Source organism: Naegleria fowleri (assembly GCF_008403515.1).
Source record: "Naegleria fowleri strain ATCC 30894 chromosome Unknown tig6, whole genome shotgun sequence".
In the NCBI taxonomy this organism is placed as follows: Eukaryota; Heterolobosea; class Eutetramitea; order Acrasida; family Naegleriidae; genus Naegleria; species Naegleria fowleri.
In genome coordinates this window covers 753,523-770,237 of record NW_025407938.1, presented here as the reverse complement: position 1 = coordinate 770,237, position 16,715 = coordinate 753,523, and the positions used below count along the sequence as shown (strand labels likewise).

General features: G+C 37.1%; 3 protein-coding genes across 3 annotated transcripts in view; all 3 read right to left on the bottom strand.

Annotated features, from left to right (window-relative positions):
- FDP41_010608 (uncharacterized protein) overlaps positions 1-321 on the bottom strand; it is a gene marked incomplete at both ends in the record, with an annotated part of 829 nt that extends 508 nt beyond the window's left edge. The window contains one exon of the mRNA XM_044700925.1: positions 67-321. Within this exon, the coding sequence (XP_044568256.1) occupies positions 67-321 (255 nt within the window). The remainder of the gene's footprint in view (positions 1-66) is intronic.
- A 249-nt stretch (positions 322-570) lies between these two features.
- On the bottom strand, positions 571-14,512 carry FDP41_010607 (uncharacterized protein; the record flags this gene model as incomplete). Its single annotated transcript, XM_044700924.1, has 3 exons — positions 571-12,738; positions 12,789-13,230; positions 13,365-14,512. The coding sequence occupies 3 exons, from the start codon at positions 14,510-14,512 to the stop codon at positions 571-573; spliced, it is 13,758 nt and encodes a 4,585-aa protein (XP_044568255.1).
- A 214-nt stretch (positions 14,513-14,726) lies between these two features.
- FDP41_010606 (uncharacterized protein) lies at positions 14,727-16,629 on the bottom strand (the record flags this gene model as incomplete). The annotated part of the gene is made up of 3 exons (XM_044700923.1): positions 14,727-15,143; positions 15,228-16,444; positions 16,605-16,629. The coding sequence occupies 3 exons, from the start codon at positions 16,627-16,629 to the stop codon at positions 14,727-14,729; spliced, it is 1,659 nt and encodes a 552-aa protein (XP_044568254.1).
- Positions 16,630-16,715: the final 86 nt, after the last annotated feature.

Genomic DNA, 16,715 nt, shown 5'->3' with positions numbered 1-16,715 from the left:
ATTTTTGCATGATATTGTGTATATTACTTCATATGGTGTCATATTTTCTTGTTTTGTGTTACATACCATCCAAACCTTTCTTTCATAAAAAAATTGATGGTTTGTTTCCGTTGCTAATTGAACACCAAAAGGATTTCCGTTATCTTCCTCAAATAACCAACATTCATTGTTGTTGTTAATTGCACAATTACAAACTCCCTCAACAAATAATCCATATTTTTCAAAATCAATCACTAAAAAACAATTCTGTAATGGATGGTCATTATTTTGTAGAGTATTACTTGTTGTTTTTTTCTTTAAAAGTTGTTTTTCTCTTATCATATCATTAAAAATGTCTCTGTTGAAGCATGAAGCACTTATCCCAATCTTGCCGACAAACTTCAACAATATTCTGGTGAGTTGAATTAAAACATGACTCAATCAATTCGTTCCCAATTTTTATTCTCTTTCACCTCTCACAAGGGATTTCTTTCGATGCCAAACAACACAATGAAAGCCATGATCGTGATGGTGTGTTTTTGAAATGATCTGCATTTCCAGAGTTTCCAAAGTGTATAAACATGTATTTATTTAAACTTTGGAACATAGAGCTGCTACTCCCCGTAAGGTCCACTTGCTCGGATCATCACTCGTCTTTAAATGTAAATCAAAAATGTAATTCCGATGAGTTCGGTCTGGATTCTTATAGACTGGACACACATACTCTTTGGGTCCCATATCACTGCCTTGCATGGATGAGATGGCTGAGAGATGAATAATTGGCAATTCGTGAACCAAACTCAACTCGGAAGATGGAACATCAGCTAATTGTTTGGCTTTTCGATCCCAAATCGCTCCTTCCAAGTACAAACCATAAACAAAGACTCCTTCAGCATCTTCGGGTGCATTGAAACTGTCTTTGAGAGCATCTTTGCTTGTAATTTCAGTCTTGAGAGAAACGGATTCGAGAGACCATCCTGCATGTTTGCGAGTGGATTCTTGCTTGACAGCTGTCAAAAATCCAGCAATGTTGAAAAAGCCAGAAATCCAGAATAGCTTGGGTTGACCTTTTTGTAACCAATTCATAAATTGTTCATGTCGTTTCTGTAAATGTTCAATCCAAACACCCAATTTATGGGATTCCCATGACACTTTTTGCCATGGCTGTGGAACTTTGGCGTCATAGAGAGAATCGAAAATGTTTTGAAGTTCTGCACTCATGACAATAGTTCCTGCAATGGCAAGTTTCAAATCTTGCAAATGTCTTCTCACAAGTTTTAACACAATTTTCATGCGATCAATTTCTTGTTTCAAGAAAATGACCATTGGATTATTTGCACCACCATTATCCTTTTTAGAATTTTCAATTTTCTTAAAGTATTTCTTAAGTTCCTTACTGTCGTATTCTTCGGGAATTTTCTCCAAATAACTTTTAACATCCTTCAAGACAATGTCTTCTCTGGTTTCTCCACTTCCTGCAGCAGATTCTTTTGGTTGAATACCTTGAATAGTACTCAAAACAAAGTTAGTCTTTTGTTCGTTGTGAACAATTTCTGCATTTTGATGCAATCCGAAAACTTCTGGTGGATCGAAGAATGGTAGAGTGTCATGAATGTACTTTCTATAGTCGTCAATTTTGGCCTTTTCTGGAATTTCATATACTTTCTGTTTTTCACGGTCACAATAAAATGTAAAGTCTTTCGAGAAGACGTGTTGTCCATAGAATTTGTTTCCATACTTGCTCAAGAGAACAGAGTCATAGGCATCAGTCACTCTTCCACCATATTGTACATCACAAATCATGTATCGAATAGTATTCCATTGGATCTTTTTGATATCATTTTCATTAAGGTAATTAATTAAGAAATGAAGAGAACACTCCAAATCAGATTGATTGAATTCGTAAGGAACACACCAACCAAGAGGGCCAAACTTCTTTCTTTCAATGAGTAACGAGTGAAGAAAACATGTGCTATAAATCAATTTACGATTTTCAGGAACTTCACCGAGAGCTTCTTGAGTGAGCCAATTGTAAGCTTTGGCTAAACCAGCTCTTATACCTGTAGGTGGCTCGTCTGTGACCTTGATGGACATTTGTAAGAGGTTGATAGGGAATAAAGGAGTTGGCTCGGTTGTAATCCAAACTCTGAATGATTTGTCACTGTAATCTTCCTTTGAGAGATCAAGTAGTGTCTTTTCTAGTATTTCGAGATAGTCAATTCCGAGGTGGCAGTTTTGTAGTAAAACCCAACCACCATTTGCGATGGCATTCTTGACCAATTCTTGAGCCTTTTCCTTTTGACCTTGACCCATTGAAACTCTATCTATGGGCATTTTCAAATGTTGTGCAAGTTTTTCGATAGATCCAGTCAAATCAGAACCTTGTGACAGTAAACAAACAATGGGTGTGATGGGAGACGATTCTTTCCATGTTTCTTCCAGATTTAAAGAAATTGAATCGACGAATTGTTGTCCGAGTGTGTCAATGATGTAGGATGAGCAAGCATTCATGGTTCTGTCCATACGAATACATCTTATGAGTAACAATCTATGGAAAGTACTGAGAGAGGAGAAGTCAGGAATTGGCTCATTTTCAGGACTTGCAGAAAAGTAGAATTTCTTCCAATGATCTTCGATATTTTCAATTTGGAGGTGAATGTTTCTAAATTCAGGAATATCCGCTTTGGTCAAGCTGAAAATATTGAGCCATGTTTTGTCTTCAATCCATGAAAATGGAATTTTGGGTGCATCACTCTTTTGAAGTGCGTTACCAGCTCGAATCAAACAGTTGAATTCTTTCATGGTAATTCCTTTTCCTTTGGACTTGGGTTTCTTCAGGTCAATCTTGAGAGCAAGAAGTAGTGCAAATACAATTCTGTGCTTTTCATACAGACCTCTCTGTACGTATTTGTAAATGAAGAAGGTGGCATAATTAATAATGTTGTCAATTCTCACCTTATTATTTCTGTCCTTTTCTGATTCATCGATGGCTTGTATGAAAAGTTTGATAAATTGACTGAGACTGACTTGATACATGCAATTGATAAGACTGAGTTCTGTAATCACAAAGTACATGATGCTTCCTCTGTTGGCGACAGGCCTAAACTCTTCTCTTGCCTCCTGAATACTTCTGTTTGTCTCCTCACTGATCATGAGTTTTTCTTTGATGGTTCTGTTCTTTTCTTTGGTTTTCGTGAGGATATCAATCAATTCACTATCATCCACCAAACTCTTTTCACGATTTTCACTGAGCTTTTCAAGCAATTCCTTTTCGCATTGCTCCATGATTTCGTTACATTCTTGGATGTCGTTGAGTAGGGAAGTTCTTTTATCTTCCAATTCGATCATTTCCTTGTTAATGACAATGGCCAATAATTGGTCTTCCAAACCAATGGCAGTGACAGTAAAATCAATGACTGAAACCTTTGCAAACATTTCTGGAGTGTATCTAGGATTTGGCAATTTGGTCGTAATGTACAATCTAAAGTTCTCATTGAAAGGTACCTCATTTTCTCCAATCTTAATCTTTGGTCGTTTACCTTTTTTAATGAGCTGCATATCGAGAACAGAGTCCAAAATTGGATCAAGTTCTTCTCCAATATCTTCAATGAGGAGTGGTCGACCAGTGGCAACGCATTTTTCTAACTCTTCCTTCAGATTGTCTGCAGAAAGGGTTGTGATAACAAGATCATTCACTTCCTTGTGTTTAATCCATTCTTTACCCTGACCCTGAGGATCAATCAATAAAGGATATCTTGTACCTGTTGTGACAATGATAGCATTTTGAGTGGAATAGTCATCGTTTGGCAATCCCTGTAATCTCCATTCACCGATTGTGGTTGGATGTGCGATGAAATCAATGACATTCACTTTTTCAGAAAATGGAATTCCTCTGTTTCTAAATTCAGCAAAGCATAACTGTTCAACGATGGTACTTCTGAATTCTTGGTTGAAAGGACCTGAGTAAGTCAAAAATGCTGAAGCTAGGGCAATATCTCCAATTAAATTATGAATATCCAGTTGGAATTGTTTTTGATCCTTTCTCCATCTTTCTTCTTCAGATGACAAGCCATGAATTAATGCTTCAGCAGCTTCCATTCTTTTTCTGGTTTGTAGTGCATCATCTTCCAATTGTTTCTTGTGATTGAGGGCTTCTTCGAGTTGTCGATTGAGTTCTCTGAGCTCTTTTTGCTTTTCCTCGTATTCATCAACCATTTCCTTTAATTGGGCTTGAGCTATTTGCAGCTTGGTCTCTGCTTCTTCGACTTTTCTTCTCTTTGGATCGACCACTTTGGCAATGTTGTGATAATTGACCATGGATTGTACCCATTCCCAAAGACTAGCAGCAGCTTCAGAGGAGTTCAAGACATTCTCAACGGTTAAAGTTGGATCATCCATATATGGTGCAACTAATTCCACTTGCTCGTCGCTGATTGAGTCTTTGTCAAATTTCAACAAACTTTGCATAAAGTTGATATTGTTCATCATTTCTTTGGCATATCTCCAGGATGGTTTCAAAATCTTTCTTGGGTTCTTTGGATCTGTGGAGCGTTCTTCAATTTCAGTCTTATCAATTGGAAGACCTCTGAAGATGAGAATGGTGTCCATGACTCTCATGATTGGTTCTGGAGGTGTCTGATACTTTTTAATCTTACTCAAAGAGGCGCTGGTAATTTTATCCAAAGCTCTTTCTGCAGCTTGGAGATGAGGTTCAGCATTCTTGAGATCATGAGTGACTTCATCTCTTTCCTTTTGGACAATTTTCACTTCTTTTTCTTGCTTTTCTTTTCTCTTTTGAATTTCTTTACCTTGCTCTTCTGCAGCCTTTGTTTCTTTTTGTACTTTATCGACCAACACTTGAGCACTTGCTTGTGCAATTTGTAGCTCTCTTTCTTTTTGTTCTAACTCTTTTCCTTTCTCTCGTACATCTTCTTTTGCTTGTTGTAGCTTTTCGAGACCTTTCGAAATGTTATTGCTCTTCTTTTCGATTTCTTGTAATTTTTCAACATAAATCTTCCTATAAATGTTTAGAAAAGAAAGATAGGTCTTTGGAGTGACATAGGTATTTCTTCTATACTTATTCAAATACTCTACGGTAAGCTCATTCACACTGTAGTGCAAATCTTTCATGAATAGAACCAGACTGTTCTTAATGTTATCAGTTGTCGATAATTCGAAATTACCAATAAATTTGTCAGCCGTTGCCTTGAGAGCTTCTTTTGGCCAAGGATCAAACCAATCAATGGTACAGCCACTGATAATTCCAGGGAATTTTCTTGATCGATTTCTGAATTGATCTCCAATTGGAGAGAAGCATAGAACCATATGTAAATTATCTCTTGCTCGATCAATGAAAAAGTTAAACAAATTTTCTGGAGTTGCCATAAACGATGGATCACTTTTGATGGCAATGGGTCGCAGCTCTCCAATCATCATTTCTCGTTCTTCTTTTGTGAAAAGACCTGGAATGTCTCCCGATGTAAGCATCATGTTGATATACTCTAAAAATTGTTCGTCCTTAATATCATTATCGGTAAATATGAAAGTAACTGGAGATTCCAACACTGCAATTTTGTACAGCTTTTTCAAGTCATCAAGCAGAGCCTGTACATGATAGTTCTTTGTGACTTGAATTTTAAAGGTTTTATATCCAGCAATGTAGGATGCTAACTTGGTGAGTGATTGTTTTCCACTTCCTCCTACTCCTACTAACAATGCATTTCCTCTTTCACTTCGAATAATTCTCGAAATTCTTGTAATGTGTAAAATTGCAAAATCAAAAAGTACAATATCCAAAGGTTCTTTCTTATGTTTTTCATTGTACTTGTTGAGTAACTCATCCAATCGATTATAGAGAAGTGCATAGTCATCGACAGGTTCGTAAATTTTTGGATCATCTTCTGGTGGAGGAGCCTCATAGTCCATGTCATCCATGCTCACCACATTCTCGTCATGAGTTTCAGCTTTTCTCAAAAAGTCAACAAAGAGCTTTGATTTTACAGCTCGCGCAATGTCTTCGCCGTAGTGTTCCTTTAAGAGTCCCTTAGATGTGTTTTGGAACCATTCACGATCTGCGTCTTCAATGAATTTATCATGCAATACACGATCTGATTCGTGGCGCCACAAATGTAGCAAATCCAAATGATTTTGAATAATTTCACTCTTACCGAGTAACAATCCTTGGAAAATTCTGCTCAAATCTCTCAAGTTAAATACATAGTGGAATTTGTTAGGTGTTGGAAGCATCTTCTCTTTGGTTTGCATCCATAACTTTCTTGTGAGCTCTGGCAAGGTAGAAGCACATTGAATGACTTCTTCAGAGAATCCTCTTGCTTTACAATAGTGACCCTCAATAATGGTTGTAAAGATGTGATCAATTGATTTTGTAGAAGGAACAGTTAAATTGAAAATAGCAAAATGTCTCTTCAATCTATCTGGAATATCATTCTTACCAAGGCCAGGTTGATTCATAGCAGCCAAAAATTGGACATCCACAATCTTTAACCATTGATTATTAGAGTCGAGAGAATAGAATCCACCATCCTCAATAACTTGTCTGACAATTTCATTTGTGATTTGATCTCCCCATTCATTGATTTCAGGCATGTTAATATCATCAATGAAAATAAACATTTTTCTTCCGAGAGGAGGTCCAAACACCTTATTACTTAATCGTTTTTCGAGAGAGGTAAAGATTGAATTCTGCACAATACCAGGTGTAGTGGCACTCGAGAAGGAGATTAACTTATTCTTGAACTTGTTCTTGTCTAATTCATTGAGATACTTTTTGATGGTGACTGTTTTAGCAGTACCACTGGTACCAATAAGAAGGACAGAATGCTCTTGCTTGGCCATCAATTGAATCAAAAAGTCGGTTCTTACATTGTCTACTGTAGGAATTAAAATGCTATTGAATAGTGGCTCATAGTCGGTTGGATATTTCCAATGTGGGACATTGAACTTCCAGTTTCTCCAATCTCCATTCTCATCTATAGTGAACTCATAGATTGTGTCTCCCGAGTCAAGAGAAGGAATTGACAATTTACATTCTTTTTCGAGGAATGTATGAAGCTTAATACGATCTGGACTCTCCAACGTGCCACCAATACCCCATATCACAGCGAAAATAAAGAGCTTTTCAATCATTGAATCAGAAAAGGTTTTTCGTGTAAAGTTTGTGAACATTCCATCCAATATTTTCAATGTGGTAGCAACAATGTTTGCATTTCCAATAAGCATTGATGGAGAACATTCATTCTCAATGAAGGTGAGAATATCCGTGACATGCTTGGTAAAAAGATTTGTGAGCTTTTCAATCTCATTGTTTGGACGCTTGTTGTGCTTCTTAATCCAAGAGAGGAACACAGGTTCCCATCCAAGAATAGTAGAACCAATATAAACCATACCCATTCTTGAAACGGTTGCAGGAGAGGCATTGTCCAAGCTACCAACTTCAAATACCAATTTCAAAGTTTTTGGCATATTCAATCGATCACCATTGGCAAGCGTCAATGATTTGGTATCGTCCAGAACGGTATTCAAGTTTTCAATCCAAATGGTATCTACAGGCCCATCCAATAGAATCCAAGAATATTCCTTCTTCTTGTCGGCAGTTTCTCTCCACAGAGATGTAAATATGCCATCGGTCCAATCGTTTGTTCCTTTATCGAGAGTACCAAACATTTGTTCGGAAGTAATTGATTTTGGATTCATCTTCTTAATTTTCGTTTGAATGCCAATTTTTCCAAGAGCTTCACAGAGCACATGGATGGCAGCACTCTTACCTGAACCACTGGGACCCATGCAACACAGACCATGACGCACCTTGTATTGTTCGTAGAGTTGTAAAACTTTCAATTTCCAAGGTCCATGGTTAACAAGTCCATGCTTTTCAATGACGGAATCTATGGCCTCGCTCATGGCAGCATCTGGGGCATCGTTGCATGTTTCATTGGGGAACAAGTCTTTCAATAATTCTTTGAATAAGGTTGAGTCTTCATCCACAAGTTTGGAATTGTTCATATCTTGTAGAACTCTCATGAGTACTTTTGTTTCATCTTTTTTAATTTCATTACCACCCTTTTCTCCAGAGTTTTCAGATCGAAGGGAAACTCCACATGTTCGAAGGACAGACAAGATGTTTCTCAACCCAAAGTCATAGTGATTTTGGTTGGACAATTGTTGCTCACAAAGTTTGTACAACATGTCAAATTTCTTTGAGAGAGGTTGATTTTCCAAGAACCCTGAAGCAGCCAATCGTACTTTCATAATAATTCTTCTGTCAGGTTGAACGACTGCAATAGTTCTAAACAATGCTTTCATGTTTTCTGGTAGTTCAGTACGTCCAGCATAGCCAGGATTGAATGTGATAAAGCAAGCACATGTTGGATCGAGAACAAGTTCAGATCCATCCGTGAAGGTAAATTTTGAGGCTCTGTTTCTCATGGCATCGAAAATGCATGCAACCTGAGCAGCCACAACACTCAACACTTCAAGCTTCACTCTGTTAATTTCATCAAAACCACACCAGGCTCCACTTTGAGCAATACCTTTAAAAGTTGTACCCATGGAGTGCACAGAACCTTGATCTGAACAATTGATCGTAATGAAATATTTGCCCATTGTTCTTCCCATATCTTTGGTAGTTTCTGTTTTTCCAGTACCTGCTGGACCAGCTGGTGCTCCACCCAAAAACATGCCCATCGCTTGTGCACATGAAATATAAATTCTGTCTGTTAATTGAGTAATGACAAGTCTTTCTGTACATCCAAGATATTCATTGCAATATTCAAAGTCAACATCTGTGATTGAAATGACACACTTGTCTTGCTCTGCTTTCCAGTAGAACCTAGTTCTTTTTGTCCACTCAAATTCATTCACATTTTTAATCTTCTTCTTGAATAACTCTTGGAATATTTCTACTTGATGGATATGAATGGTGATGAGAGTTTCTAGTCTGGTTCTTTGAAGAGCTGTTAGTTTTGGATTGGTTGTGAGGGTGACCAAATGATTGAAGATGGTCTCAAACTTCTTTTTAGCATTCGTCATTGATGACCTGTCTCGTGAATTTCGAATGGCCATCTCGCTGTCCCAAGTCCACAACAATTGGAGACCTAACAGAGCAAGCTGAGAACAAGGAATGTCACCAATAAATTTGGTCAATTTGTCTCTACCGTAAGAGTTATTTTCAACCACAGCCAAATCTGAAAGAAGGGTTGAGCTCATATTTCTTGCCAATTCATGAACTGTTTCCTGCATGGCTGAAACCAGCCTGTTGAGCCAAACTTCAATGTTATCTTCGCAGATAACAGGTTCTACGAGTGGAACATATTCGCCTTCGTATGATTTCATGGCAATAATGTGATTCTTTTGTCTCGAGTCAAATTCCACTTCTGCAATGTTAGAGAATATGCTGAGTAAATGTTTCTGAATGGAAGACGGATCGCTTCCTTGTCCAAGAATTTCTAAAATTTGCTTATCTGACAAGAAATAAAACCTTGGAAATAACATTCTCTTCTTTTCCAAATATCCAGAAAGGTCTCGTTGACATTTTTCAAGAAGTGTTTTCAAGTGAGGCAACAAATCTCTGAGCATTTCATCATGATAACAGAGCTTAATAACATTGGGTTCTGATTCGGCTGTTGACATGATTTTCACCCAGGACTTGTCCACATTTTGGAATCTTTTGAATACATGTGGTAGTTCTCTACCAATGTCTCCTCCGGTGAAAACATAAAACATGTAAATCCACAGCGACTGGATCTGTAACCAATCATCAACAACACTTTGAGTCACAGATAATTTGACCATCCATTGTTGAATTTCCGGCTTGAATGGTTCATTGTAGAGATCGCCTAATAAGGTCGAAAGAGCAAGCTGGGTGTCTTCAATACTTTGCATTAAATCTTGTGTATCTTTGAGAACAAGCTTTCCTCGATTCTTAAAATCTCCAAGCACAAACTTTTTCAACTTCCATTCTTCTTTGATTTCCTCCAGCTTTTTCTCTACATTCAATTCTCTGTTGGCTGCATTTACAATTTCTTCAATATCATCTTTGTGGTCCACCAACTTGGCTTCAATGATATCTCTAATTTTAAACTCTGGATTTTTGTAGTCTAGAGATCTCTTGCACAAGTCAGAAATTTGCTTCCAATGGCGTTGTGTGACACATGGTTGATTTAGTTTTTCCAATAAGGGCAAAGTGTTCAAGAAATTCTCGATCGTGTCTTTCAATTCAATGTATGCATCCCATTTTCTAAGCGCTGGGTGCATATTCTTGCATCTGGTATTGAAATTGTTCAATACAGTGGACATTTCTTCAATGTCAATTTCATTCCATGTAACATCTTCAAAGCTATTCACTGTGACAATAACCTCCGTATATAGATCATACAATCCAGAGAGCCAATCCAATTCTTTGCTAATTTTAACCAAGTCAGGATATTCAGTTTCTTTCATTTTGAATAGGCGCTCTCCCATCGAGTATGTTTTCCACTTTCTCACCTTTTCATCGAAGGCACTCTTGAATGATGTTAGTCTCGCTTTAGCAACTCTAGGATTGATTCCTTTTTCCATAGGACCTTGTTCGTCGTAAAGCTTTTTAAACTCTGCGACTTCAATCTTGAATGCTTTAACTTTTTGTTCGAGGTCTCTCCTAAAACCAGGTCCAATTTTTTGGAATTTTGACATGACGTCTCTGGAAAGAGCAATAAGTGCCTTCCATTTGAATTCCAAGCCGTTATCTTCAACTTGTTCCAATTCTTCCTTTGAAATCTTAATATTGTACAGTTTCAAAATTTCATATGCTTCGTTGATTGGTTTAATGGCCAAGTCGAATGTACTTTCTCTTTCACGAAGCTCATTTAAAACATTCATGACATTATTAATTCCTTCAATATCAGAGACATCTCTCTTTAAGTTATTTGTAGTTTCCTCAATATAGGTTAACAGGCTTTCCATTTCAGCTTTTGCTTTCAAATTCAATGCTTGGCCATACGAGAATTTCCACTGTGATGCCTCAACTGTGAGAGCTGTCTTGATAGGTTTCAAATCAACCAATAAAGATCCCTCTTGGTGGTATTGTTCCAAGTCTTGAAGCTCCTTCTCGAGATCTGAAAAGTATTTGATTTTCTTTTCAAAGTCCTCAAGTGAAGGTGGAACTTTCTTTTCGTCCTCGAAAGCACCAGATGTTGTTCCTTCAACAAATGAAGATATCGATTCAGATCGATCTTGCTTCCATAAAAAGTCGTATTGCTGAAATTTTGCAATGAATACGTTGAGCTTGCTAGAAAGCCCGGCAATGGCTCCCGTGAGTTGCAAAAAACCTTTGATAGTTGTCTTGTCTTCTCCTATTTGAGAAAATATATTCTTTCTTTCTTTCGATTTGTCTTGGTTCCACTTGTGAATGTGTTGAGTCGACTCCAACATAATTCTTGCACACTTGTTGACACACTTTTGAATCTCTTCGAGACTTGGCTGTAACACAATGTTTGGAATGGACAGTGCAAGCTGTACATTGAAAACAGGTTTGGAATTGGATCTCTTATCCTGGCTAATTTTGTCTTTCAAATGCTTTACAGAGCTTCGTAAACAATTGGAAACAGCCTCAAGCATTCGTTCTTCGAAATAGATTTTAAATGTTCGACAATCCTTTGAAACCTGAGATTTTTCTTCATCTATATATCGGAACGTGATGATAGAAATCAGATCCGAGGCTGCTGATTCAATTTCTTGATTCTTGATATCGATGTCCAAAGCCATTTGCTTGGAAAATTTCTCATTGTCCAATAAAAATTGTTGAATTGATCGCACCTCATTGGTGAATGATATCAAATAGGTTTTTGTAATGGAATCAATATTCGATTTGATTCTGAAAGTAAGAATGTCATTGGCTTTTTCCAGAGTTTCTTCCATTGATTTGATAAATTTCATAACATCCTCAATGTAGCTATCCACTCTAACAGAGAGCCATGTGATTGTTGTTTTTCCGAGTCGTATCTTTTCATCTAGAGTCTTGATCATGGGCCTTAATATTCCCTTGTAGAGCTCATCTTGCATTCCCATCACACGATAATACTCTTTTACCATGAATTTGAGTCCTTCTTCCAAGTAGAGCAATCTCTCTTGTTGGTTAAATATAATGATAGCTGATTCAGGTAAATCTAATCCCATGAGTTGAAGATATTTCACCTCTTTCATTAACATTTTCAAATCACTATCAAAATTGACATATAATTGATTCCCCTGTTCAACAAGAACCGTAGCCAATAGTCCCTCTCGAGCAGTCTCCAGAGCATCATAAAATTTTTCCATCCACAACGACTCAAATCCAATTAAGGCTCTTCCAATTTTGTTGTACAACTTGATTGTTTTTTTGGATTCTTTTAAATCGAGAATGGCAGGAGTTTTTTTGAAAAGCTCCATAGGTTCCTCAAGCCTTCGCATCAATTGTCTCGACCACGCTATATTACCTGCGATTGGTGGTGCATTTCTTGGTAGTGTTGGTCTTTTACTTTTCTCTTCATAAATATTTTTTATCATCTCCACATCTTTACTATAGTTGTTGAAAATGGCTCTGTATTTCTCTTCCAGTATTCGTTGTAAATTTTCTTGCTTGAGAACCTTTTTGAATTGTTCCAATAGCTCTAATGAGTGGCGTGTGGTTCTTGCTTCAGAAAAACTGTTGTTAATGAAGGTCATTAATTCCATCTCCAGCTTGGTAATATCATTGTTAAACTCTACATAATCATTATCAAAAATCTATTGCGTGTGATTGGTGGTGACGCTATTAAACTACGTAGTCAACTTACAGTTTTTCGGTAATCTAAAAAGTCATATTTCTTTCTCTTCAATACAGTGATGATCTTGTTGAATTGCTTCAAAATTGGTTCCAGTCCTTCAATCGTACTCTTTTGTAGATAGGAAAATTGATTAAATGTTGTGAATAAATCAATGAGCTTTTGTATCCTCCAACAAAATTGATCGAATTTCCCAAAAATTGCGCTTTCGCTAAAATCGAATTGCTTTCCGAAGGGATTGAGTTGTAGTTCGCTCTTTGTTTTCCTATAATAATGTTGATAGGCCTCGTTCAAATCGATACAAGCTTTGAATTTTTCAATTAATTTTTCCGTGTCCTGTTCCCACAGACGACCATCTTTCATCAAATACTTTTTGGAGCAAATAATCATTTGATTGGTAATTTTAACGAACAAGGCTGTCATTCTCTCTGAAGTGTTGTAATATCGGGCAATACTAATGAATTATTACATTTGATGATCATTGATCGATGAAATGAATTTAAAAATCATTGATCCAGTCACAATGATGAAACGAATTCAAAAATGGATTAACGGAAATGTCACATTTTTTTGGCGCTTTCAACTTACCTTTGCATCATCTTTATGGCATTGATGAGAGCTGGCAAAGTATTAATCATTTGGACTGGATCACTTTTGTATAATGGTTCACTAAACTTCTCTAATATATACAAGTATTTTACATTGTCTTTTGCTTCGTTAGCTGCATCTGTTATTCTCATGTCAATATTTTTCCATCCGGCAAGAATGGGCGATTTTTTTGCTTTAAGAACGCTTAGAACAGTTTTGCAAACTTTTCCTCTCAGTTGGTCTGTAATGCTGTTAAATTTCGCCATTCTTGATTTCCAATAGTCGAGCTCTGCTGCTGGCCCACTCTCGTCGTCCTCCTCTCTCACCGCGGTCACCTCGTTGAGGAGCGCATCAATGTCTCCCATCCACGTCGAAACTGCTTCCTCAAAGGAAGAAATGACGTCCGTCCTATTTAAAGCAGTTTTCAAGAAGGATTTTGGTTTTGATTCAATGGAAGAAAATTTCTTTGGTGGTTCCAATCGTATGGAGGATTCAAGGGCGATTTTTGCTTCGCTCACATTTTGTACAAAGTTTTCAACATTTTCCAAAAATTCAATAATTTCTTCTTTCTTTTCACTAGATTGTGACAACTCTCCCCAGTCTGTTTGTTTCCTTAGTTGAGGAACATATAAATTTTCAAGTCGATCTTTGAGTTCCCTCATGAGTCCTTTGCTTCCGGATATTACTCCCATTGCAAGGTCCTCGATATTATTCATTGTAATGATGGTCGTGATTTCTTCTTTCACAAAATAAATACAAATAGCATTATTGATGAGAGGGTGTGCATTAAAGTCTGTTGAGACGAGGAATACTGGGCCGTCGGAGGAGCTTCTGGGCGATTTCAACGATGCCACTGTACTCTCAGTGTCCGCCGTTCCAAACGATATGACTGTTTGAGCTTTTGAGTATGTATTCGCAGAACTTGCAGTCAAGGTTTCATCAAAATCGGAAAAGTCATTCACACCTTGACTGAAGAAGAACCAAAGCAAACACTTGGAATTACCAACTCCATCCAGGAAAGATCCAATTAATTCGGCATTTTCATTCGTTCTTCCAACACTTGCTATCGTTTCCTTATCCATATGAAACGCATCTGCAATTTTCTCAAACAACCACTCCGAACGCTTGTCGTTATACCCTGATGACATTTTTTTTGAATGGTTGTACTTTGATTGCGCGGTTTTTTTTTATCAACAACGCAATCCTTTGAGCTCCATACACTCCATACAACAACAACCACAAGGAAAGTTCGACCATGTCATTCAACATATCTCGATCATACATCCCATGATGAAAGCGATAAATAAACAACAGTGAGTGTGATTCACTCCACAAAAAACAACTTGTATTTACTTGGGCACACTACACCTTGTGTTGATGGATCAACACTTCAGCATTCAACAAGATCATTTCATCACCCAACTTGTAATCACCATTCAACTTTTTAAAATCTAACAAGTGGGTGGGTGTATACGATAGCAAATCATGGGGTTGATCACTCACATTAATGAGTCTCAACTGCTTGAACATGAGTAACACAAAAACACACGAAAAGACATTCGAGACATCAAATCGAACACGTGGAATAAAAGTACCGTCAATATTTTCAAAGAGTTCTCGAATTCGCTTGTTCATGAGACACTCATTGGTTGGTTCTAATTGAAGAGAAACATACACTCGTTTCTCTTGCATTCTCATGGATACATTGGTTCCTTCACTTTCTAATTTTCGAACTGCTACTCGAATGAATGGAACACTTGCCAAGTAGGAATGTAGACTCTGTGGATGAGTTTCCGTAGGGTGTGTGGTGATGGTGATCCAATTTATTGAATCATTCAATACTAGTATTAAAATTATACTTACCTGCACTCGACCTTCCAATACTTTACAATTTGGAATTTTTGCTTCATCCTGACTCAAATAATAAGGCGCAATGTCATAGACAAAGAATTGACCCTGAATACGAATAATCACTCCAACTCGAGAGTAGGTGGAACCATTCCAGACTCGACGAACGGCACGACCTACAGTAGATTCTTCTTGTGTGAAAATCAAGTCACCACTTCTTAGAGTGGAAATGAGTGAATCATTCCAATTGAGAGAGAGTCGATTTCTGACAATTTTGTCACAAATTGGAGAATCAGTGACTTTGAGAGGGAGTGTCTTGTTTTCAACCCGTAATTGATCAGCAAATACTTCATAATCCAAATAAATATACATTGGATCTTCCAGACCCATGACTAATTGCTTATTAAAAGGTAATTTGTAGGAAGAGTCTTCTGAAAAGTGAAAGGGTGTGAATTTAGAAATGATATTCATATTCTCCATTTTGAAAATTCCCAACTTTTCATAAATGAGAGCCGTAAAATTGGCACTGATCAATAGTTGTCGATCTTCAGGAGGTGACGCAAAGATTAGACCATTCTCAAACAAACTCTCTCTAAAAAAGTTATTGAAATAATGTGGATGTATGGAAAATGTAAATTCACTTTCCAAAATATTTGCGAGATCATGTTGAGGATCTTTTCGTTCCAAATCTCTATCAAAGAGTAAATCTGTGAGTTGAGTGTGAATCAACTCGGATCCCTTTTTACCATTTAAATATTTCAATTTTCTCACTGCTACTAAATCATAGTATCCAGAATATAATTTTGAAGTCAATCGTAGCATACTTGCTCTCACTTTGACTCTGTAATTGGATGACATGGAAGATCCTTTTGTTAAATCATTTGTACTTGTGCTCGATTTGGAAGCAATTGAATTGGAAGCAACAATTGAAGATAAATCCAAGAATTGTTCATAATCGACTTGAGGTTCTAAAATATAGACGTGTTCTGCACTGAGTGCTTTTCCTTGATTCAACAAGGATTCATTGGACTCACTCGAGTGGTAATTGGATTTGTCTGATTTTGGAATTTTTACAACAATCCCGACATGACAATATTTGCTGTTGGTGTGAAATCGGAAGAGACGACCTGGCGTTGAGCGAGTACTAAATAGAACAATGTCACCAGTATTGAGATTTTGTTCAATCTCATAGAGCATGTACCAAGGTTTAAGTCCTAGATCACTCCGATCGACTGTGAATAATTATTTTCATTTTGGAATTATTATAATTGTTTGGAAATTTCATCAATTGAATGATTCAATGCAAAGGATCATCATTGTAAACACGCGACACAAGTTTGCATCCAATGGGTTGCACACATAATATATTTGTCCATTTTAATGAGTACTTACCACTTCCGCCAACGTTGTTGCCCATGATGATGATTGCGGGAAGGAAGAAATGGTGGTATTGTTTTCGGTTGCTGATTAAGTTCTGTCAAGTGTCATTTATTGAAATGTTTT